Here is a 24,285-nt window from a genome sequence, read left to right as displayed (position 1 = left end):
GAAGGTTGGTTCATTGTAACTATCTAGCGGGCACAGCACTGCTTAAATAGGTGTGGCATTCCAGCGAGCAATAGGGAACCAACACCTTCAGGCTTAAGCATGTTCACAAGCATGAGCTAAAGTTCTCATAACAATAATTAGAAACATCTAGAGCGCCTGGGCTTAGTTAAATGCATACATAGGGGTCTCTTATAAAGCGCTATAAGCGCGGACAGGATACCATAGCCTGGTTTAAGGGTCGGGTTCAACTACACCGATGAAGACAGCACGCTCAAATAACTAACTACCAACTTGCATTACTAAACGAGAGTGTAAAAAAATTTAAAAGGGATAAGAAAAACAAAACAAAACAAAAAGCAAAAGAGGTGTGTAAAAGAGTGCAAAACATTGAAAACAGGCGCATCTGAAAGCTGCAAATGGAAAATAAACTGGGAGTGGAAAAAAACAATAATACAAGCTCAGTAAGCAATTTAGCAAGTCATGGGACAGTAAATGGTTCGCGAAACTCATTCTCCAATGAGCATATAAGAGATATAGGAAGGTTGGTAGTTCCACTTGCACTCAGAAGGGGCTGGATTCACCGGGCCATTTCCCATTCATGTAGTCGAAATGGAAAGTACAACTCAAGTTCCTTTCATGACAGTGTAATCATTATAGGCTTGGATTTAATCGTGCCATGATGAAAACATCGTTGAGCTACTGGGCTCATTTGCTGGCGCGGGTGGTAAGAGCTAAGAGGATGGGGCATAGTTTGCGGATGGAACTTTCGGAGTTAACGTTCCAGGGACCAAAAGATGCTATTCGGAGAAAGGACTTTTTATCTGCTGTTGGATCGGTCTCTTCTTTCAGGAACTTAATGTAGTCTTCATCATAATCGGCAACAGTAAGGAAGACCTCATGGCGATCTTGTGACAATAGTACAAAACTGGAACGCAAGTCAGTAATATCCTAGACTCTGTGGTGTTGATTACTTTACCGATTGATAGAGGGATCCGGGGCTTCCTTTTGTGCAATCCAAGCTATCAGTTGGGTGGTCTCCTGCATTTTGATTGTAGCCTGGTACGCGCGCCGGAGGTGGGGCTTCACCTCCACAATAGCCACAACGTCTCCAGTGCCATGCTTTCGAAGACACCCATCAGTCCGGGCCTCCAGAGTTCTAGACCCAAAGGGATGTTTTATCATCCACCGCTTCATGGACCACTCCGCGGTCACTTCTTCGCAGCCAAGGCCAAGAGCATTGAGAAGCAGGATGAGGAATGTATTGACAATAGATTCATCCTCAGTGCGGGTATATAAAATGTTTGCGGCTGTCACTGAAATAGCTGAATGGTCACTAATGAACGATGCGGTGTTGCCTGGGTCGCTGTTATCCGTAGACATTGGGGAGCCATCGCTGTCGGGAGTTGATCTCCCAGAAGTCTGGTGGGTGATGTTGGCTCGATTAGCAGCTCGTAAGGAGGGAGAAGGAGATTCTTGATCCATGGGGTCTCCATCTGAGGAGCTATATGACTCGGTGGGCGAAGGTCCCCGGGGGACTAGTGATTCAAGTTGAAAGTTAGGTTGTCTCATAACCTGCTTGCCCGCAGCGGCCGCGTCGAGAGCCGCGGTCCGACTTCGGGTTCGGATTGGGGTTACATTGACCTTTTCAGCAGCATCCTCCCTGTCCGTGTTGGTAATTTGTTGCTGGAAATGCCTGACGAGAGTAAAAGCGCCAAGATCAGGAAGCTTGCCGAGCGGTCTCCCCCTATTGGAGAAAGCGTCAATGTCAGCAAGATACTCCTTGTAAGGACTACTCCGCTTCAGACGTGCTTTCGCTTCCTTGACATCTTCTTGGCTGAGACCCAAGTCTTCCAATGAAACTTCATCGGGACGATAATCCTTCCAATATGATCTAAAGGTCAAATAAACGTTTGGATCCATTTTCGATGCGGAGGGAAGCTTCGTGGAATTGGCAGGGCAAGTGCAGGGATAGACTCCGTCGACACCAGCAGCTTTGGCCGCTGCGAGCCACTTAGTTTCATTTGTTGGGATTTCGAAAGCCATGAGTGCAGGGAATTAGTTGGATAAATGAAAGCACAGGGTATGTGACACAAGTTTGTGAGAAGAATGCCCAGTGTGCGGTTTGGCGGGCTGTAGTCAATGGGATATAGAACGCAGGGAATAATAGACTAGACTCTTGATGATGATTGAAGGACTGAAAAAAAAGATACAACGAAGACTCCTGCGGGAGCTATATATGCTGTTTCTCGACGGCCGTACAAGAAGATATCGGGACAAGGAAATCCTGACTATAAACCACATCGCAGGGAAGGTGTGAATCAATTGGGTGTTATCTTGCGGCAAATGCACCCCCCTAGCGCTTACTGCGCAGATAATGAAACATAAGAGTTGGGATGATAGGTTCAGGTTGTTATATCAAAGGGTAATGCTCCATGGCCGGCGCTTAGGCGTTCGCCGCCGGTGTACGGTTGTTTCCGGTACATCGCTGCTGCAGAGGAACCGAGTGGGCGATAGGCCTAGACAATTGAAAAGTTACAAAGGATGCGCATTCGCTTGCTGAGAGATGAGATTCGCTGGACAAATTTGGAACACCAACAAGAACCCCTTGACAAAAAGAAGCTTGGAATGAGGCTCAATCGACAGCAGGCGATACGCGGAGCAAGCGGCCTTGCTTTGCTCCCGGAGAGTGCCAGTGGTTTCATCCATGGGTGTTGGCGGTTGAAACATCAATTGGGTACTAGAGCATGTCCATCCTAGCCTCAAAGGAATGTCAATGCACGTCCGGAGTGAGTCACCCGGAAGTGCGCAGGCTGGTTGTTGATACATATGCATACTTAACCTTGTTGTCGTCCGCCTCAAGATCTTCGATCACAAGAAGTTCATCATCAACAAGGCAACCAACTAGGCAGCACTTTGGAACCGCATTTTTATTTTTCCGGCCTCCCTCGACTTGAACAACAACGGACGCGTCCTAAACCTGCCAACAGCAACACTTCGGATTCCGATCTCTCCATGCCCACGGCGCAAGAAACCCCCCTGTTGGCGAAGATGGGACCGCCATTGCATGACGACCCATCTAAACAAAGAGCCAAAATCAAGAGGCAGTGGTATCGCCAGCTGAAGAGCCTAGTGTCACTGCTAGATGAAACCCCAGACCGTCGTCTACTAGACCGCGCCGAGCAGCAGCACTTGGGAATCCGCCTGCTCAACTCCTCCTCTGCTGGCGTTGACGATTCGCCATATCCTGAGCCTGAGATGCGATACTTTACGCCAATTCTTCCCGAAAACCTTCCTATTAGCCCCTGTTGTCCATCATTTTGGACCGGTAAAGGAGCTTCACCTCATAAATCTCTCTGGCCCCCGACTCCTTTGCCTTACCCCTTAGGCGATAAAGAGTTGGAGGCTTACTATGATGGGTGGGATTTGTCTGCCCTCATAACAAGTCATTTGGGTACACTGCACTCCGGGGGTTTCAACTCACCATGGAAACGCACAGAGTGAGAAACCTTCTTCCTCTCTGATTCTACTCCCTCATCCACTGTTGAACACAACATTTACACCATAATCTCCTGCCTGCTAGTTCTGGCGTGCCACGCCGTCGGGGTGCTATATATTGCGAACGTGGCGGCGAGCAACAGTTTCTTGTTCGTGATGTGTTTGACATGTTCTCAAAGCGGAAACCACATCAGATCCTTCTCATGGTATCGTCCCATCCGATAGTAGAGGGTGACTCCCTTCTTCGATCCGAACTTCTTGCGATGACCAGTTACATGAAATGGAAGATGCGGGTGATGGAGCGTGAGCAGTCTCTCGTGTGTCCGGTGAGTACTCGCATCATTCCGAAGGGAGGCCATGTCGGTCCACGCCGGAAATCGGAGCAATTAATTAATAGCTGATGGTTTATCCACATGCTAACATTTTCATTCTAGGTTATGGTGATCTCAATTATGACACCATACAAAGTTCGCATTCTCCAAGGTCACTTCGATGGAGTTTTAAATGTCCATGTGAGCAAGGTGTTTGATTTTGCTGTGGATGACCATGAGCCTGTGATGAATACTATTATTGGCTATCTCGTATCAATACCACATGGAGATACGGCTCTTAGCACGCGGTTTCCTATTTTGCGACACAATGTTCATGTTAGCGATGATAATAATGAGAAGGATGCAGACGAGGCTAAGAAGGAAGCGGATAAGAAGGAAGCGGATAAGGAAGCGGATAAGAAGGAAGCGGATAAGGAAGCGGATAAGGAAGCGGATAAGAAGGAAGCGGATAAGGCAAAGGAGAATGAAATGGCTGAGACCAGAGCTTCTGAGTCTTGATTTGTAAGGCGGGTTTCACGATTAATGTATTCGACAATATCCCCAAGCTTTCTTTCTTTCTTTTCTTTTTATTATTTCATTCAGTATACCTATTTTTTCTTTCTTTGCCCCTGTATTTTCTTCTGGATAAACATCACAACGCTCAAGAAGCATGATGGCTCACTTAGACTTCCTATTATATACTAGACCACGCCCATATTGCCATTTTCGCGTGATGAATTCGCGTAGACTCTAGAGAGTTAGATGCCTTGACAGAATCCTTCCTTCCTATTAATCCTTCTGTTTTTGTACCCTTGTTACTCCCTTCCCTTTGGGAACTTGTTTATTTTTATTTCTTTCAAAGGAAGATCCCTTTGTTTTCTTTTGTTGTTTTGCATTTTGTTTACTCTTAGAATACAATGAAGGAATAACAATAATATAACGAATCCTTCAATTCTTGTTCCTAATCCTTGAGCTAAGCACATCTGTGGGGCTTACAGGGCCGCCGTTCTTATTTCTCCTCCTTCCAAGGTTTCCATGACGCAAGCTTGGAACCCTATTCCTCGTGTCAAGAGACATCTCATCCTTCATTGCCCCAATCCCAACCCTTCATCTCGACAACGCGGCATGGGAAGAGTCCCGGAAAGCATCGACCAACGTGCCCGCCCGCACCAGAGGGTCCAATTATGGTCAATGGCTTGAGATGGGTTGGCAAATTATCTGCCTTCTGGGAAATTTGGGGTAGAGATATCTCAGGCAACCCCGCCGTCATCGGAGAGAGACTGGTAGGTTACCTCCTGTCGAAACATGAAATCCAATACTCTATTTAGGTGTATCTAATCCGTAGTTATTGCAACTTTAGTGGTTCTACTGTCCGAATACTCAGTCTCAAACCATTAAAGTCGACCTAACAGGACTCGAAAGAAACTCCACGGAAATTGCTATTAAAAGCTCTGTTTTGGCCCAGGCGATACACGGCTCACGCGCCCACCTGGCGGTCAATCGTTGTTACGAATTTCTTACAAATTGGTCTGCAAAAAGACAAAAAACTTAGCATTCATTCATGACTTGTGTGTTACATTTTTTTTTTTTCCTGTCCCAGCTATCTTGTATGATTAATGAGGGATGTGTTCAGCTTTAATGTGTATAGTAATGCCCACATTGTATTATTAAAAAGTTTATTGCTACTCAACCCATGCACCCGTGTTTGAAGCACCGCAGTGATTAATGGAGCAACGGAAGTTTAATCAAAGACTATGATATAGCAATCTTATAGAGATCTTACCCGCAGATAGGCGTGTAGCCATAGATCTCTATACTAGAGATTGCCCACGTGCATAGGGTGTTTCATGGGCTTATTCCTAAAGGATGGTTATCTGTGGATACTATAGGAGGCGATCATTGGACTTGGGGGATCCCGCCAAATTAAATCGAGGACAGTGAAGGTCTGTCCATCACCCTCCGGAGCTCGGGAGGACAGGTCGTAATGAGCGGACTGCGATTGCAGCAAGGGGGTCGAAAACTTGAAACAGTACGACTGAGTATATGTACTCACTGACTCTTCCTGTATGTTTTTAATACCTAGGACAGGTTTACCCAATCCCGACCCCCCATGGCTACCACCGAGACTCCCCCTAATAGCTAGATCCACGCAGCTTTGTTTGAGGCTCAAGCAACGCGAAAATATTACCGTTCGATCCAAGAGGTACACACATCCCACGCCGTTTTATTCTGCCAATCGGAAGCACTTTAGACACTTGCATGGAGGTCCCTCCCAGAGACCTTACTGTGTATCATGATAAAAGCGTGTTTGGAGAATTCGTCACAGAAATTCCTCCTTTAATTGACAGAGGAAGCTCTAGCCGCCATAGATTATGGCTTGGGTGAGTTCACCTTACCTTGGAGAGACCCTTTACATCGTCTAAATCCCTGACCCCGGTACAGCCCGTCGTTTTTCTGAACAAGCGTGCGCTATGGGCCTGATAATTTGGGTTTTTAATCTTGGGCCCCCTCTGCGGTACTTGCCGCCCTTCGAGGCGTAGCGCCCACTGCCTTGGCTGGCTGGCATGGCTAAATACTGTTTGGTTGCGTGTGAGGCGCGCGTGGTGGAGTGCGAAAGCGAGATGGAGAATTTGGCTGTGGTGTTGCTGAGTGCTGGGGACGCAGAGGTCGGGGAGGGTGTCATGATGAGGATCGGAAGAAAACAAGCACTAAAGGTTGGAGTTAAAAAGGTCGGGTTAAAATCCTAGTCCATGATGACAAACGTCTGGGAGCTTTATAAAAGCTAAGTGGGAGGTAGCAGTTTAACAAGCTAATCAAAATACTTTGAAAATGTCGAGAGTGTAGAAAATGAAGGTGTTTATTCAAGTATAAGGGTATGAGATGTACGAAGTCGGATACCAGAGAGAACAGGGAGTTCATGAAGTAAAGATATGAAATTGAGATAGATGGGTGGCCTGCACTGCTGCTACCATTACTTAGAGTAATGGACCAATTAATCAAGCAAGATCCACCATCTGCGTATCCGGCACTACGCTGAGCTCTCTCGATCCCTCCCGCTGCATCCCGTTTTCCCTCTCAGCCTTCACCTCCGCTCTCCCCTTGCCCTTGCCCATCCTTCCCACGCTGCCCATAGCAATCCCCTCCCCGTCATCATCGCCATAAACATCTTCCCCCTCCCTATCCTCACCGCCTTCCTCCTCTTCCTCCATCCGCCTCCTCTCCTCCGCTCTCCTCAGCCTCCTCACAGCAACAACATCCACTTCAAGATCATGCATTGAAATCGGCACTGAGCAAACAGGGCAGTCCACGCATCCAACACGCTTGCCAGCCGGACCAGCACCATTAGTACCATTAGCAGGAATAACGATACGTTTCTTACTCCGCTCAATCATCGCGACGATCGCTCGCCGCTCAAAGCTATGAGGGCATTTCTTGCTTTTAACAGGCTCTGTGAAGGGGAGGAGGGTTATTGGACAGCAGAGAGAGGCTCGTTCGCTACGGATAGCTAGGTCGTCGTAGTCGTCTACTGTTGATCCTGCGTTTCCGCCATTCGTACCGCCGGTGGCATTGGTGGTCGTAACTTCGCTAAGGGAAGCCGTGGTAGGCTGCTCAACGTCTGCGAACCAAGTGGACGGGTGCGGGAGAGGCGGGATCTCATCGCCAGGATACTTTGATTCGTGCACTATGCGGTAGAATCCAATGTATTTGTCATTGGTTGTGTAGCTAGTCGATTGGTGTTAGTATCATATATAGAAACGCACACGTGTTTGTATATAGGGCAAACAGGAGCGGAATACATACCGATCCGTCAACGACGTCCCTTTCCATTGAGCCTTCTTCTCCTTCAGTTCCTTCCGTAGCACTTTGCACGTTCCACCATTTCGTATGTAGAGAGGCTCCTCGACAACTAGCTTCTCTTCACCTTCACCTTCACCCTCATCTTCATCTTCCTCATTCTCTTCCCCTGGCCTCCTTCTCATCTTCCTCCGCTTCGCGTGCGGCGCAGCAGGTACCACCATAGCCGCATCCCGGTGGATCTGAATCAGCCCATCCGTCAACGAAACGGTTCGGACCTCCGCATCGACAATTTTGCGCATCTTCTCCTCCAACTGGTCCGTCACCGTCTTCACGCGCTTCTCCAAATCAACAAGCTTATTACTGGCCTCGTCACCCTCCCCATCACCCCGCTCTGCTACCTCCTCATTCTCCACATCTGCAGCTTTCCTCTTCATCCCCGCCCTCTTCGCCTGCCGTGCCCTCGCATCTACGAGCCGATCATTGATCATCCCCGCACACTCCGTCAGCGCCTGAGCGGCAGAAGTGAGTCGCGACTGCAATGCCGCCAGGCGTGGAAAGCGTGGCAGCTGGCTGAGTTTGTGTAGCGCGCTGGCATTGAAGGGTGCGACTTGGGGCTGGTAAGGGGGTGGCTGGAGAAGGGTACCGCGGGTGGATTGGTCCTGTCTCCGACTGCTTCCTCCATGGGCATCAGAGAGGCGGGCTGATCTGCTGCTTCGAGGTTGCTGGTTGGGAGTATTTCGTGAGGGAAGCGCAGCTCTAGAACGAGGTGTGTGATTGGCGGACATGGTCTCGGCTCCTTGTGGGCTAATGGGGATGCTTGTTGTTGAGAAGAAGGTCTGCGAGTTCAACCAGACTGGTTCAGCAAACAGATGGAAGCTCATATGGGAGCTGAAGACGTGACGCGATCGCGCTAAACTCCTCTGCGATTCACGTGATCGATACCACATCTCAAACTCAATTTCGACAACTATGGATTCAAATAGGTTTATAGGCAGGAGTAAGGGCAGGCATATGATTATATTCATTCATATTCTACCATTTGACTATGTCTTTCTATGAGCCTTCCCATTGTCCCAACATCACCGATTTCCTCAAAAGTGCTTTTAACAACAATTAGCAATGAATTTAATACATATGATGTATGCAGAGGATGGATAGATACTAGTAAAGTGATTTTACACTGAATGAATATATCATACACTGCATCATGTCTAGTCAACGGATGTGAGCATCTAGATTGTGTACAAAAATGAAGAAAACACGACCAATCCACTGGAAACCTACCAGCTACGTCTGCGTGCATGTTTCAAGTATGTGTAACTTTTAGTTATATGATGTTAGTGTATATAGGGAAGCATTAAATGTAAGACCCCAAATGTCTGTAAATGAAAATGAATGAAACCTATCCGATGGGAAAAGATGCATGGCGTGGACGCGAATCACTTGAATAAGAAGGCAATGGCATAATTGGCATCATCAAACTTTGTAGAAGCAAAAAGCATGGTAAAAGCCTACAGGAAAGGTATGTTAGTTGACTACGTCTTAATCAGCCCGGAATAGTTGAAATGAGTAATGAGAGCATACTAGCAGCTTCCAGTTCCTCATCTTTCACAAGCATAGGCCCACCCCCTCGCGCCCGCACGCCCATACGCTCACTAAGCGGTCCCAGGATAGGATCGTCCTTCTCCTCTTTCCATATATCCAAGAAAGGCTTGCGGTATTGGAGCTCCAGATTGTAATCCTGCGTCAAACTGAAGAAACAAATAGAACGGGTCAGCACCAGGCGGGTATAAAATTAAAACGCATATATGTGGCATGTTACTCACGCTCGAAAAGCTTCCCACGGTACCACATATTCTGGGATCTCTTCAACGGCCTCTTCCATGAAATAGCTATATTTCCAGCCAAACGCAGGGCGAAAAATGCCATCCACGGGCGTCTCTCCGGGAAACCGGACACGATAGATACTATTCCCCCATTCGGGCACCATCATTGGCGATTCTTCTACCTCGCCATCTTCACGTTCGCCAGTATCACCAAGTTTCGCAGCTGCGACAGCAGCTTCCTGCTGTTTTTTCTTCTCATGGAATTCTACAACTTTAGCGCTGAGCACGTCTGAATTGGGTCCCACGCCAATGAACCGGCCGCCCTTCTTCAACAAACCTGCGACATTGTGCAGCATCTGCCGGGCCTTTTCTTCGCTCTCAAAGGCATAGTGCATGCTAAACATGGAAACGACAATGTCAAAGCCACCGCCGCCCCAGCGAGCCGCCATCATCGACCCACCAGGACCAACACTTCCATCAATACCAACTTGTTGCACAATCGGGATATCACCCACCCATTCACCGAAACAGTCCTTAGGATAAAATTCCGCATGGAAAAGCTGATGGCCTCGACGACTCATCCTGTCTTTCCCCCTTTTCATAGTAATGTATCTCTCGCGAGCCTGTTCGATAGATATTTCCGCAGGATCCAATCCCACATAAAGATCTACTGGTTGTGGTGCTTGCTGCCACTTGCCTAAATCCCCACCCTTTCCACATCCCATGTCGATGACGAGCAGTTTCCTCTCTTCCGTAGGCTCCGCGCCAGCCCAATTCCTCCCATTCGCTCGAGCCAAGAATTCCTCATCGGGAGAGAACTTCTGGATGACAGTGCTTTTAATCCAATTGTTAAAACTGCGCAAGCCCTTTATCCGGCTATCCGTCTTCCGCCATTCCCTGCCTCTTTCTGGAACCGCGTTGTAATGTTGACGCACGACGTCATGGACCCCGCGCTCCCGTAATGCGACCTTGGCTTCCTCTTCCCTCTGCCGTTCTCGTTCTTCTTGCCTGCGTTTCAACGCTTCGAGATTTGCAGAACTGATCCGAGCAGCTCCGCCTGGTCTCTTTCTTTGTCTTGGAGCGGAAGCATCAGGAGATTCCGAACGACGGATTGGAGAAGGTGACCGTTCCCGACGCGTTTGGATGCCTTTATGTCTGAGATCGGGAGATCGGGAGCGACGGGTTGGGGTGGGAGAACGATCTCGAAGGGAGTAAGCAGACGGCGGAGCTTTAGCCCTTTTTTTATGCTTCAGTGAGCTTTCTTCCTGTCGTTTGCGCTTAGACACCGGTCGTTGTTCGGGAGAAGGTTCTGTTTTCTCTGGCGGGGGTTGGTTTTCGGGGAATTTTCTCTTTTTTTCATTGTTATCAGCTTTGTTTTTTCTTCTGTTATCGTACGCTTCGGTGTGTCCATCGTGAGTCGGATTGGGGCTCCAAGAAGGAGATCCACCATTGCGCGGCAATTCATCTATATTAATGGTAGTGAGTATTAGAGGATGTTCCTATATTGTCGCTAAATATCTCAAGAGGGCCTTGAGAGATAATCACCGTGCGCTGTATCGGAGGAAGCCCCCATTTGAACAGTAAGAGCAACGGAAGGGCTTTGTTTGTTGTTATGGATGGATTGAGCCGAAAGAGAGACCTCCGAGGCCGGTTCGGTGCTTTTGTTATTGTTGTGAGGTGAAGAGAAGCTTCTTTCAGGTTTTGAGCCCCTGCCGCCACTATCGATAGTTTCCTGCAGCGCGGAGTGGATGGGCGGAGTGCCCTGCAGAACCAGCCCGCCAACGCGTCCAGATCAGTCCCACCTGGCGCTTTAAAGCTAAGAAGAATGGAGGAAAACCAAGCGGACCGAAACATGGGTTAAATTAAACCCCCTGGGGCAACGAAACATTAAAACCCCGAAATAAGCAAGGGCATACCTTTGATGACTCGGACAAAGGACTCTTTTCTTCATTATTATGAGCAGCAGTAGATCCTTGATAATGCAAAGCTCCATCGTTCGTCTCTTCCTCTTGGCCTAGCTCATGAGCGTTGATATGCTTCGCCGCATTGGCTAGCTGGGGGCTATCATCAGAGACGGTATACATATCTCGGGCAGGATCATACATGGTAATGGACGCACGCCTTCTGTCAACAGGCATGCGCGCACCCATGTCTGTATCTCTGCAGTGTTTTTCTGATTGCATAATGGCAGCTGGGGGATGAAGTGATTCCGCACATCAACGAGTCCCCCATGCAATGGATGGATGGATGGACAAAGCAGTCACGTGAAATTTGAAAGGCCCAAGTTAATTAGAGTTTTATGCCTTTCTAAATGCACTCTAGCTCATACTTAAAGCTCCTAATGTCAATGGAATCATTGTGTAGACTCAAATAATACTATATTGAGGATAAACACGATGGGTATAACATAATATACATTGCAAGATAGAAGCTGAAAAGGCGCCAAAGATTAAATCATGTCATATATATAACAAGCGATATAAATTCTCAACGTCCCCCAGCAACATATTTCGTCTTTTTCGGGCTCTTCACTTGCAGAGACTGCCTTACTCTCCGCAGTTTAATCCACCATTCTCTATCCCGCAGTTTTCGCTTTTCGTCGTCATCGAGCTTGTCTTCTGCTGGATTTGCCAACGATTCCTGATTTGCTGCCTCAACTGCCTCAGCTGGCGTCGAGGGTATATCACCTCTCGTCCGCCGACGATGGACAGTCTTAATTGCCTGGGCCAAAATTTCCCAGCCGCTCTGCCGTTTCCCGTCAAAGCCATGTAAGACAGGTTTCCGGCCTCCACTCTGTGTTTCCGGGTTGACCCACGGGCAGTAATCCAAATGCTCGCCAACAACATCAAGTTTTGCATACACCGATATACTCCCGTCTTCCTTAGGTTTATACATCCATAAGCCCAGCCGACGGAAGCAGGCTCCGCATGTTGCTAATCCAGCCCCAATATCAGGGGTGGCATCCCAGCCAAAAGTTGCAAGTGCAAATGCCGTTTTATTAACTTTGCCATCTCCATTTTGACAGGATATATTGGTTCGACTAGAGTCGTGATCGATAGGTTGTTCGGGAAGTTTGTCAGTGGGCTGTCCGGTCACACACTCTAGTGCATCACTCAAAAATGTCGGAGGTAATATCCTGAGTGTTTCGTCCAAATCTAATTCAGATGGCAGTTGGATGTTATCGATTGGAGGTAGTTTAGACTCAAGACTGGCAAGATTCAAATAGCGCGTGTGTAAGTTATTTACTGCTGTTTCCGGATTTGTGAGCGGCAGCCGCTGTATGGTATCTGAATTTAGATATTAGCAAATCCTGATTCTATTTCACCTTCCAAAACGCGAGTTAGAATTACCATCACAACCGCTTTTCCGCCACGGGCATCGTTCAGCATGCCCATCTGATATTAGTTTAGAATATTCCTCCACCAATCTAGCCTCTGTTTACTAGTCAGAAAAAAAACCAAGCAAAAAAAAATTAATCGAAAGATCCCAGTGTATCAGGTAGTAGACATACCGACTTCCCTACGCTCTATTATTTTGTCCGCCTCATCCTCGCCCACGTCGTCCACATCTTCTGGGAGCTTCACAACCACAGCACAACCACAGCCACCCACACATTCCACTCGCATAACATCCACGCACGACCAACCCCGTTTCGCCCATTGAACCTCATTTATAGGAGCTGGTTTTGGGGACCATCGATCCACCCTGCGGAACGTTTCCAACCGCTCGAGAAACCGCTCGCGGTCCCAGGGAACGAAATTGGGGCGAGGTTGCGGCGATGGCTGCTGAGAAGAGTCAAGAGATGTATTGGACACAGATTTCCTCGCGACCATACCGTCGGGATTAGTTTCTGAGCCCGAGGATGCTACCCGTACCCTTTTGATCGTCGGACACTGCGCTGGGGTGTCCGAGTCCGTTTGGGAGGCATGAGGTGTAGTTGTCGAAGAGCTTGCATTGGAAGATCTCTGTAAATTGGCACCCGATAACGAATCAAGGACCCTGTGGAACTTCCGTTTCTTCGTAGCCAGCGCGTAAGACATGCTGCTAATTATTTTGGCAGTTGTACAGCTTCCCGGGGGGTTCATGCTGAGCGCGAGATGTTTCCTGGGATGCCGATTTTGCGTCATGTGACTTCATTGTTTATCACCGTACAAACACGCGAAGTCAATTCATTGAAGGAGCATATTTCAGTCTCAACTCGACAGTTGTTCGTCATAGATTCTCAACCCAAGCGAGATGAGATATGATAAATAGCCGAATCCTTCTGGTACTCAGCTCACTCCATGGCCGTTTGATTACTGAACTTTTGAAAATAATCTGTCATTATATGTTCCCATGATCTGGCGTGCGTTGGTTAAATCCAGGCTTTTAATAACCTGCGATTTGGCTTCCGCGAACATAAGGTCCTGGTACGCATATTGTCACTGGAACTCCATTCCCTTGCGGCGCCTTTAGCATCACTCTGTGAGAAATGCCTCTCAGCAGCAATAGACTATGTCCTAGTTGCCTTGCATTGGCCTTGCATAAAGAGACTACAACATTTTCACTGTTATTAGGCATGAGGCATGTTATGCATGTGTACATTTTCAACTCTCATTGTCTATGATTGTTTGTACCATAGCATACGTTCTGGGGGATCCTTTCGTACATTGCATTGTTTTTGGATTAATCTCATTCAGCATGCGCACATCGCTTTCAGGGGGCACCCACTCCCACATGAAGATATTGACATCTTCATGATGATTTTATTCATATCAAACACAGAGTGAGCTGGGTCATGATGCCTAGTATATATATATATATAGGGTGGTGCTGTTGTTTTTGAAACCTTCACTCCATTTTATCGCAAACTTCTACAATACCAGCTTCTGAGCAATACTGAAGTACCCTCCCCTACTCTTGACAGCCAGCCCGGTTTAGCAAAAAGCCTCTACATTCAAACAATGAAGGCAAAGGAGTATAGTTCTCTTCATTGAACCCCCCATTGCACCTCATTCTCAAAAAGATATCAGGCCACTTTCCCTGATTCAGAGAAGCCATCTAACAAAGCTAGGAAACACACGGGGCATTCCCTCTCCCATTCCTCCTTGTCTGTGTCTCACTTATCTGCGCGAAGATAATGGATGGGCAAATAATGGGAGACAGCACAGTCGTCAGTGAGGAATGATGGACATGCCAACAGGCTGACAGCTTCCATCAGATAGAATCCTCATACACCCTTTGCGTGCCGCCCAACCCATAGCTATGAACAAATCGTGTCTCAATAATAATATTTCATACATTAAGTGCTTCACTTTTTCTGCGCCGAAGGACCCGTGGTAGTCCCTCCTTGTCGCTTATATTTCCTCGGATCTATCTCCATCAGCAAACTAAATCAACTATACAGGGGTGGCTAAAAGTGAACCCAAAAGTCACGGGCAACGGCTCAAACTATAGTAACATACATATACGTACCTTTCCGATTCATGCGTCTCTTGTCTCTTGTCCCCTTGCCCCCTTCCCAAAACCCACTGCCAGCCCTCCCCACGAGCGTCGAGTGGCAGATACCACAGCTATCCGGGCGGTAGATCTGTTCGCGGGAGCAAAAGCCACTACAGATATGTAAGTAAAATAACCGCATGCAAAAGCTTCCCGCGAAGGAGCCATCACGTGGGAATTGGCTGGTCATTATGAAAGTAGGTAAGAGCGTGGAGGAACAGCTTACCAGATCATGCGGTTGGCATGTTCATTTGGATGGTCAGTCGCAGCGTCATGGCATCTGTGAGGAGGTATTAAGTTTCCCGCCTCCTGATTGAACTGAAGTGGCTTAACGTACCTATCGCAAGGGAAAACCTTGAGACAACAAGAAAACCTGGATACAGGATGAGCCATCAAAATACTAAAAGCTAAGGGATGCAAAAAACAGTCATGTAACGAGAGTGAGCGTAATGGGTGGAGTAGACTGTGGAGTAGACTGTGGGTTCTTGCAGAAACTAACTACGTAACTGCATGGGAATGGAGAGGGTCTCGCATGAGCTTAATTAGAATGGGGTTCAACCATATGACCGCAAAACGTACCTAAACCACCGATAGCTCTTCCCATAATGCGAGCATCGGCCGCGACGAGGCAATTCCTGCCCAGCTACAATCCCCAGAATCTCCTTTGACTTCAAAGTTCCAAAAATGTACATGTCAGTAAAAACAAAGTATGTGAAACTTTCCAAAAGCAGATATTGACTATCAGAAAGTCTGTACCAAGCGTAACAGCTGGAATTGAAAATCCAAAAAGACTGTCTTTTGAATCCGATGGAAAAATTACGCACCTTCTTTGCCTTGACAGGAGTGTGAAATGTACCTGTTACAAATTAAGCAACTGGTCAGTCTCGATGTGTTCCACTCGAGCAATATTGAGCAAATGCTTTGGAAAAAAAAGAGAGAGAGAGGCAAAAAGTGAAAAATTCCTGAGAACAGCGGGTGGGCATCAAAAACAGAAATGTACGTCAATTAGTTAAAATGAGGTTTTATGGACACTCGCGCAGGAGCATGACCTTTTCCCAAGGGCTGAGGCAGAGCCGAAATCTAAACTAGGCAAGGATGCCTACAAGGGATAAAACCAAGCCTGAAATCAGATGCAAAATGCATGAAGAAGGGGAAAAAAAGCCAGGCAGCGCACGACACAAAAATAAAAACAAATGGGTGGAGCTGAAAATAGAGTATCAACCCAGGGTTTCCTCAAAAGCCGAAAATTGGGCAGTCGTGTAAGGGCCGGCTAACCTCGTACAAGGGCATTGTTTTTGGGCAAGATCAAATATATCAAAAATTCGACGGTGGTAAAAAACCAATATCAGCCGACTGGTTTAGAACTGATCAACTTACCTCCTCCAGCGCTCACAAGTAAAAATTTGACCTCGGGAATTTTAAACCCTGTGAGAAAAAGCAATATTGTTAAATGTTGCAAGTCATCAACAGAGCACTTTGAACGACAGGGATTATCTCGCATCGTCGGGTAAACCCATGCTTAGGACAGAACGTACTCATTTTATGGTGACATCCACGACAAACTGCCGACGCATCATCTCCCCGAACTGCAACAATCCCTGGTGCGGGGTATGTTGTAGAGCATTCAGAGCATGTGGGAATAAAATGGCTAAGATCAAATAACAACAGTGAGAACGGCCAACTGCGTCAAATGCGGTGGAAGATGGTGTTGCACATAATATATCGAATACTATACGCGTAAACAAGTTTTGCAATCAGGACTTACCTGGGCAGCAGCTCAACTGCATGGCATCCCTCCAAATCCAGGTACCCCGCACGGTTAGAACTGGGGTGCATTAGTTCGCGGCGAAAGCCTAGTCCAAAATTAAAATTTCAATAGGTTAACCCTTGCGCAATGATATCGATATCTATGGGATCAGTAATTTGTGTGATAAATTTCTATACCTACCAAGGCTAATATAGTTACCGCACTTCTTGCATGATTCAACACGTTTTGGCGGTATGCTAATACCATCATCTCCAATTTTGATGTTTTTCATGTCAAGGAGGTCTTTGCACCTCTCACATTTCAAAGTTAAGTGTAAGGCTTTCAGCTCGAGGAGCTCGATGCCCCGGAGTTCCATTGAAGGGAACGAAAGAGCCACATCGCGGCCTGCTGGAAGTGGTGGCACTGATGGAATGTTAACACCGCCGCCGTCACCATCATCGTCACTATCGGCAGCGCTTTCTTCTGCGTCAGAGTAATCCGACTCGTCACTGTAAGACTCGTTTCCCTCCTTAGGCGACATCCATTCCGGTGGACGAGGGATGACCTGGATGTGTGGTCGATCAGCCAACTCAGTCGAAACCTCCGTCTCCTTAGGCTGGGACTCGAGTCGAGGTGTAGTAGCAGATGAGACGACTATTTCTTTAGCATCTGGATTATCATTCAATGATAACAAAGTAACTCCACGGTCAGACTCAGAGCCTTCAACTGGTCGATTCGCTAGAGTATGTAGCATTGTTGAAAGGTAATTAACATGTGATGTCAAGCTCGCATTGGGATTTCCTATGACATGGTTTTTAAATGATGACTCTGTTGCTCTAGCCGAGTTGTCATCGGTCCCAAGAATATTAATATGACACGGCTCGAGGGGGTATAACAAGGGAACAACCAAATTAAACTTTTTCACAGATTTAAGAGATTGAGGGATTAAATGGGGTTTAAGTGGATTGAGAGGAATGGTAAATGAAACGCCATCTGAAGATTTCGAAAACAATGGCGTTCTCTCAAGCCGAGACGTAAGTTGTGTAATCTCTTTTGCACGTCGCAGACTCGCTTGCTCCTTTTCTTGACTGATTGTTATCGCGCGAGGTTGCTTTAAGTTACCCTGGTCAGGGGTATAGCGTTCACTCTCGTGAGCAACACTGCCAAGTGGTGCTGTAACTTGCCCCGGGTTCTCTTTGTGGAAAACCTTCGTGAGAGATCTGTCAAGGACGTTCATCCGGTTTAGAAGAGTGCCCGAAATACGAGCTTTGGTAATACTTTCGAACTCTTCTTGAATAAGTATTTTTTCTCTCATCCCTACATTCTCGTCGACAATTTCCAGTGAAGGCATGCCGCGTACAGGATAGTCTAGGGGAACATGCATGGCGCAGGCCAGGCTTTTCAAATTATCAGAAAGGTCCGGGTCGGAAAGGTGCATGTGGAACGATAGAATCGTTCCATCTTCGTCGGATCTCTCTTGAGGATGAAAACGGCGCCTTATTTGATTGAGTTCGAACTCCCTGGGTTTACCACGCTGAGCATGTGGGGTTGGCCGTTGAACAGCTCGAGGCTTGGTACCAGTAGATTCTTGGGGTGAAGTGGTTAATTCCTGGACTTGCGGCACCAATTCTTCCTCATTTCTGCCAGCCAGGAATCGGGGTTCAGGATCAATTGCAGTTTCGACCCGCGCATTGTTGGTGGTATCTATAAAGCTAGTCGGGTTCTCTGAAGATGCAGCCAAGGAGTTGCTGGACACCGTTTCGTGTGCAAACCGGCAGGCATCGCCAGCCCGACATCCTGAGAAGGAGTCAGCGCCGAAAGATAAGGAGGTGGAGTGAACGAAAGGTCATGGGACCTAGAAAAGGGGGCAGCAAACGAAAATCAGAAAGGGGACATAGTGAACAACAAACATGAAAACTCTGGCGCCCAACATATATCGAAAGGAGATACGTATAACCATTGAACTGAACATGTACCGTCCACAAACAAGTATCATGAAATTCCAAAACGATGTAATAACAAAACCATTTTGGTATTTGAAAAAAGACATGAGGAAAAGCAAAACCGAATATTACGGGCGGAAGCAACAAATACCCCAAACAAGATAATCAAATAATCAAACCAGTCAATCAGCCGTCGAAATCAAGTGGGCATGCAAGCAAGAAGCCATTCAATGGGCATACCATTTTTGGACCCGAAGTACCGGCATCTGGTCGATTTGCGATCTGGGACTCTGCGGGCTGGGATCGGTCGTGTCTCCATTTGGGTGGGATGAGGCTGAGCGCTTGCCAACACAGCACTCACGGGAGACGGTTGTCCTATGTTGAAATAAGAATATCGAGTGAGCGTGTGACCTAGGACATGTCGGGATGTGTGATAATGAAGAACGTGTCAGAGCGCAGGGGAACCCGCCCAAGGCAAGGCGACTAGGTGAGGGAAGACAGGAGGAAGGGCAGCGGGCGCCTAGCCATGAAATCCAGTTGGGCTATGTACAGCCCAGGACATGTCATTCCAAGATAGGATTGGGTTAAAATTAGGCCACGGAGGCCGGGAGAGGTGTGTATCAGATGGATGGGCTATGGGCGGGAATACCCATCCAGCCACAGCGGCCCGTTGAGACATACAGGCTGCTAGAAAAGCTTGAAGTGGGGGGCGGGGAATTTTAGCAGGCGGGTACAGTGATATCAAGATTGCCAACGCATATTTTCTGCTTGTCATCGGGTTTTCTCATGCTCTTGGTTTTTTATCTCAAGACGCTATTTCCCATCAAATGACCTACCGTGGTTGTCCATCTCAAATTCGCTGGCTAGGAAGTTGGTCTTACAGCAGCAAGCTTGTAAGTACTGCGTCACCAGCTGGCCGCGAGTCAAAGTACTCAGACTGTACATGCAGCAGTTAGGATATGCTGTGCCGCAGGAGCCTGATCTTCCTTGTAAGGGCAACTTGGTTGCCAGTAAAAAAGCTGAACAGGGAGCGATGCAACCTGCACCGCAATGCTAAGTACTGTACCGACCGACTATTTCAAGTAAAAAGCAGGTTGCCTCGTGATTCCTCTTGAGATGACCAACTGTCCCTCTCGAGAGAAGAACCGGCCAACATCAAAGGGAAACAATGGCAGAGCCAAGACGCTGCAGCCTTTCTGTAAGGAACCTTACCACCAATGCGGGCAAACGTGAGCGACTGGACAACAGGAGATTATAATTATAATTTGCGGGGTGGAAAAAGCAACAGTGGAGCCCTGCAGATAAGTCTGGTGACAGGCCAGCGGACGAACGATAAAGGGACAACACAAGAGACAGCTTTGGATGCTTGCTAAGGCGCTCGCATGCGATCCCGCAGAGCAGAGAGGCGAGATGCGAGAGCCAGTCAGTTCCAGAGGGCGCAGGAAGCTGTCGAGGCGATACGACGGCGATGAATCATCCCCAACCCAGAACGTTGAACTAGCTGCAGACCAGACAGAGACGGGCGCAGACCACCCAACGACCCGAGACTGGTGGCGAATGGAGCACGGCAATGATGATAATGATCATGATACGGAGCAGGCAACAGAGGTTTGTTTTATTCAACTACCCTGCCAGTGGATTTATTGGCAACTAACTAATGGTTAACTAAGTATCTATGCCCACAGCACAAAGTACTGTCTACATTCAAAAAAACACCATCGATACCTAACTACCGGAATATTTATCATGACTTGGAATTAAACTACGACGTTTATTGTCGGGGAGGCACCAGGGAGGGGAAAAGAAAAGGCTTGACACCGTTTCAAATAGAAACGACTTGGAGATCTCCCGCCACCCCGCTGGGACTCATTGATCAGCTCTCAAAAAGTCTCCTGAACCAAGGCGTGATTGTCTCAAAGCTATTGTTTTCAACTGGTAACTAACATCTATTTTGTAAATGGGGAAAAGTCGTGAAGAGGCCGAACGGCAAAAAATGGCAGGCCAAAGAGCATACCTGTTTAACTACGTCAAGATTTCCTTAGTATTTTGAGCAATGCTAAAGCGTTCTTAAAGAGTCGCCATTGCCGGACGACATATATCCCATCCCCTGTTTCGGTAAGCCGTCGGCCTATTCCGAGCAGGCTGCCAGGGCTGTTTTGTCCTGCTATCACATATCCACCAGTCCGCCAGCGCTCCGCAAGGAATTGTTTCGAAATACATCACGCCGATGGATGTGAGTATTGGTTCTCTGTGGTTCCAGTTACTAAATGTCAGCTAGATTTCAACGAGGCCGATCGTTTGAACGAACGGTATATCAAGTTTCGCCCGACAGCGCTCCAACGGGTGCTAGAGAGGCTCTATGGCAAAACTAGTTATTGCCTTTATATTGCTAAGCAGAGGGAGGCTTCAACAAGGTGTTTCTTCCGCGAGCAAAAAGAATGGCCGTGATACGATTGTGCCAATTCGCACTCCTATTGCCAGACCTCCTCATTACACAACTGTCAGTGAGGTAGCGACAATGGACTTTTTGAGAACTGTCCTCAAACTGCCGGTACCGACTGCCTTGGCGTATTCAACATCGTCTGTCAATCCCATTGGAGTAGAGTGTATTCTGATGGAGCGAGTGGAGGGCGAGAACCCTTCCTCACGGCGGCTATCTCTCACAACCAGTGAGTTAAAAAAGTCATCATGACATAAATCGCAGAGATGGAGAGGAAGATACTTGACTTCCGTTTTCCTGCGTACGGAAGTTTATATCACGAAAAGGATCTTACGGGAAGACCCAGATACCAATTGTAGAGGATTTCCGTTTCGGTCCTGTACGTGCTCGACAGTATTGGCATGGCGAACGAAGCAAAGCAGAAATTGACCGCGGGCCCTGTAGGTTTCCGCCTCACCGCTTCCCGTTTGTTCTCTGTCATTTGAAACGAAACTACATTTAGGGCTGAGATAATTGCCATAGGGCTTTCACCTGTGGATTGTGTTACCTCCCCGGCTCGCCGGGAGATGGCTGTCATTCGGCGTCACTCCAAACCCCAGCTTCGCCAGCCATTTCTGCTACCAACTAACTATAACATTCACCCATCTGAGCAAACCTCGTTACTTTCGCACTTCCCACATTTTGCGCCTCATTTAATCCCACCTGATTCTCGCAACGTTCCGACGTTAAGACACCCCGATTTGAGCCCCAGCAACATTTTATTAGCACCCGGGTCAACCAAAATCATCAGTGTCCTTGATTGGCAAGATGCCGCAATATTCCCCCGCGTTCTGCAAGTAGGTTATCCCCCGGTTTGTGAGCATGGCTCATCACAGCGTCGAAGTCTGCAAATTCCGTCTCTCTCCGACGATTTCGACGAGATGGGGACCGACCAACAGAGGCAATGCAAAGCCGCTTTTCTATACAGCCGCGACAGGCGTACGCAATGAGGAACACATGAACGTTTTTAAACTCCCTCATCTCGGGATGTGGCAGTATTTGTTCCACCAGACAGGGTATCCCTGGGATGCAGACGTAGTTAACCTGCGTGCAGCATTAGTGGGCATCATGTCTCCATCTATATGAAGCAGGATCTTCTCGACAGTTTGACCCTTTGTGTTCAGTGATGGAGACCGAGAGGCTGTCATGGTGGAATCGCGGGAATGGAACGAGTCTGAAGAGCTACTGTCACGAATTAGAGAACACCTCCATATCGATCCGGAAGGCGGGACAGAGCCGGATAACTTTGAGAGAGCAATGGAGGGCAATCGCCAGTTTCATCTGGAAATGGTTCGGCAAACAGGGGCGGGCCAACGAGAGCGCTGTTGGCGTAATCGGCCGTACAAGGTTGAATGGGATAATCGCATGCCTCCCTCAGGAGAAAGCTAGCTTGCCTCGCGTATAAATTCTACTCGTTCATGTCTACAATCCGTTCATCTCCAGTTTGATAACTTGATAACTTCAATATCGAGCCATAGATAGTGGAGAGAAGCTATAAAATTTTATCCATCCTAAAATATAGAAGCTTCCGATGGCCACTAGATTCTCTTTCAAAATTCACAGCTCATGTGACAGCAGCTCCCCAGCCGTCGACAAAGGAATTTCTCCCTCACCTTTCCCTCGCCAATGTGCACAATCAGTCTCCAAGTCGGCGGATCCCGATGGCCCGATGGCCCGATGGCACGATGGAATCGACAGAGATTACCAAAATAAAAATAAAAATAAAAATAAACTAGCACATCAACGCATGTCTGAGTCATTCTTCCGATCAAGCGGTGTGAGAAATGAATTGTCTCCATGAATCACAATTGCTTGTCCTCCCTCACCCCAGCTGGATCATGTGGTTAAGCATAAGCATCATGCTTCAACTTTCATAATCCTATTCTAGCCGGCGGGCGGATGGCGGGTTATTCGCCATTGGCCTGGAAAAGGAAACAAAGATGAGGCACCATGATAAAACTTCCTCTTCATTGATGATCAAAGAGATGCGTTCTTGGGGTCCACTACCACCCCGCATCCATTAAGTAAAGGTAGTACAATACAACATATCCAAATCGGACAAAAAGTCGTGGAGAAGTCGTGGGTATCTCGATTCCATCATGCGACTTGCTTGCAGTAGACGGGAAGCGAAGCATCAAGATGGAGAGTTTCCTCTTGTCAAAACAAAAATGTTTCATTTGAAAGTAGGAAAGCGGTCAATAATCAGTGAGAAATTTCCCGCCAGCCTATGGGGGAGATACTACTACTATATACCCAGAAGCTACCTCCGCAGGTGTGTAACTTTCTAAGAACGTATGCCCATGTGCTGTACAGTACATGTTGATGAAGTCAGGAGCCTACTTTAGATTGCATTGCCTGTGTATTAAACATGTAATGAATAAACGGATCGACCTGATCAAATACATGTATGTATCTGCAAAAATCAGAGTAGGCCATTATCTCCGTTTCCACCCATCATATAAATAAGAGCATGAAAATTGGGATCGAGACCCTGTTTCGGTCGGCTGGGAGAGGAGGAGGAGCAAGCAGCTTGAACTCAATAACTTTCAAAAAGTCTCTTAGAGAAAATCCTCACAAAACAACGGGTTATATAAACAAGGTATATAGGTATATAGCTGCCGAATCTCGCATCCTGAATTCAAAGACACGTATAAAATCTAGATCCAGATCCCTAAAGTCTCACAGGGTTTCCATCCCTGTGCTTGAACAGCATTGCATTGCTGAGGTGTCAATCTGTTGTTGTTGTTGCCACCCAGTCGTCAGTTTTGGATACTGTTTGATGTCAATATCAAACCCCAGCTGTCCATCCGGGTAAGCTAGAAAATGACAAGATGTTGAAGTTGTAGATTTGAATTGGCAAAGCGGAAATTCGGAGTCTATCCATAACAATTATTCCTTAGTGACGTACCGTACCGGAGACTTGGCATATAGGAACTAACGCAAGAGGTGTGTACATTAACTACAGGAAAGGAGTCTTAGCTGGCAGAAGGGCACATGAAATTGTTGGTAGAAAAGAGGCAATGTCAAGAGTAGCAGTGCAAGAGAAAACCAAGGGAATTACAACACATTCAGTAGATATATCTACAAGGTTTTTCCTTGATACATCGATTTCCTAGGAACATGGAAAAAATGTTTATAATAAATATTGTACAGTAAGTTTAGAGAATAAGTTACCACCGGGATTTCGGCGATAAAACCTTAAACTTGA

At 47.3% G+C, this 24,285-nt stretch overlaps 9 protein-coding genes across 9 annotated transcripts; 3 read left to right on the top strand and 6 right to left on the bottom strand.

Annotated features, from left to right (window-relative positions):
* Positions 1-705: 705 nt before the first annotated feature.
* On the bottom strand, positions 706-2,043 carry HCBG_03064 (uncharacterized protein; the record flags this gene model as incomplete). The annotated part of the gene is made up of 2 exons (XM_045430113.1): positions 706-925; positions 977-2,043. The coding sequence occupies 2 exons, from the start codon at positions 2,041-2,043 to the stop codon at positions 706-708; spliced, it is 1,287 nt and encodes a 428-aa protein (XP_045290008.1).
* Positions 2,044-3,048: 1,005 nt separating this feature from the next.
* On the top strand, positions 3,049-4,325 carry HCBG_03063 (uncharacterized protein; the record flags this gene model as incomplete). The annotated part of the gene is made up of 3 exons (XM_045430112.1): positions 3,049-3,497; positions 3,581-3,821; positions 3,930-4,325. 3 exons carry the CDS (start codon positions 3,049-3,051, stop codon positions 4,323-4,325), a joined length of 1,086 nt encoding a protein of 361 aa, XP_045290007.1.
* Positions 4,326-4,974: 649 nt separating this feature from the next.
* Positions 4,975-5,470, top strand: HCBG_03062 (uncharacterized protein; the record flags this gene model as incomplete). The annotated part of the gene is made up of 2 exons (XM_045430111.1): positions 4,975-5,089; positions 5,167-5,470. 2 exons carry the CDS (start codon positions 4,991-4,993, stop codon positions 5,356-5,358), a joined length of 291 nt encoding a protein of 96 aa, XP_045290006.1.
* Positions 5,471-6,648: 1,178 nt separating this feature from the next.
* Positions 6,649-8,485, bottom strand: HCBG_03061 (SUMO ligase MMS21; the record flags this gene model as incomplete). The annotated part of the gene is made up of 2 exons (XM_045430110.1): positions 6,649-7,529; positions 7,608-8,485. The coding sequence occupies 2 exons, from the start codon at positions 8,483-8,485 to the stop codon at positions 6,803-6,805; spliced, it is 1,605 nt and encodes a 534-aa protein (XP_045290005.1).
* A 483-nt stretch (positions 8,486-8,968) lies between these two features.
* On the bottom strand, positions 8,969-11,580 carry HCBG_03060 (mRNA cap methyltransferase; the record flags this gene model as incomplete). Its single annotated transcript, XM_045430109.1, has 5 exons — positions 8,969-9,115; positions 9,189-9,355; positions 9,431-10,895; positions 10,976-11,192; positions 11,347-11,580. 5 exons carry the CDS (start codon positions 11,578-11,580, stop codon positions 9,081-9,083), a joined length of 2,118 nt encoding a protein of 705 aa, XP_045290004.1.
* Positions 11,581-11,790: 210 nt separating this feature from the next.
* On the bottom strand, positions 11,791-13,470 carry HCBG_03059 (uncharacterized protein; the record flags this gene model as incomplete). Its single annotated transcript, XM_045430108.1, has 3 exons — positions 11,791-12,717; positions 12,781-12,864; positions 12,942-13,470. 3 exons carry the CDS (start codon positions 13,468-13,470, stop codon positions 11,918-11,920), a joined length of 1,413 nt encoding a protein of 470 aa, XP_045290003.1.
* Positions 13,471-14,380: 910 nt separating this feature from the next.
* On the bottom strand, positions 14,381-15,600 carry HCBG_03058 (CHY zinc finger domain-containing protein; the record flags this gene model as incomplete). Its single annotated transcript, XM_045430107.1, has 5 exons — positions 14,381-14,782; positions 14,885-15,021; positions 15,135-15,188; positions 15,246-15,281; positions 15,488-15,600. The coding sequence occupies 5 exons, from the start codon at positions 15,598-15,600 to the stop codon at positions 14,721-14,723; spliced, it is 402 nt and encodes a 133-aa protein (XP_045290002.1).
* A 393-nt stretch (positions 15,601-15,993) lies between these two features.
* Positions 15,994-19,447, bottom strand: HCBG_03057 (CHY zinc finger domain-containing protein; the record flags this gene model as incomplete). The annotated part of the gene is made up of 7 exons (XM_045430106.1): positions 15,994-16,007; positions 16,286-16,333; positions 16,444-16,506; positions 16,674-16,733; positions 16,857-18,452; positions 18,839-18,973; positions 19,435-19,447. 7 exons carry the CDS (start codon positions 19,445-19,447, stop codon positions 15,994-15,996), a joined length of 1,929 nt encoding a protein of 642 aa, XP_045290001.1.
* A 319-nt stretch (positions 19,448-19,766) lies between these two features.
* On the top strand, positions 19,767-22,466 carry HCBG_03056 (phosphotransferase enzyme family protein; the record flags this gene model as incomplete). The annotated part of the gene is made up of 7 exons (XM_045430105.1): positions 19,767-19,796; positions 20,284-20,533; positions 20,631-20,907; positions 20,996-21,267; positions 21,398-21,417; positions 21,689-22,016; positions 22,210-22,466. 7 exons carry the CDS (start codon positions 19,767-19,769, stop codon positions 22,464-22,466), a joined length of 1,434 nt encoding a protein of 477 aa, XP_045290000.1.
* Positions 22,467-24,285: the final 1,819 nt, after the last annotated feature.

Source organism: Histoplasma capsulatum, assembly GCF_000150115.1.
Source record: "Histoplasma capsulatum G186AR genomic scaffold supercont2.3, whole genome shotgun sequence".
In the NCBI taxonomy this organism is placed as follows: Eukaryota; Fungi; Ascomycota; class Eurotiomycetes; order Onygenales; family Ajellomycetaceae; genus Histoplasma; species Histoplasma capsulatum.
This window is presented reverse-complemented; position numbering and strand designations above follow the sequence as displayed.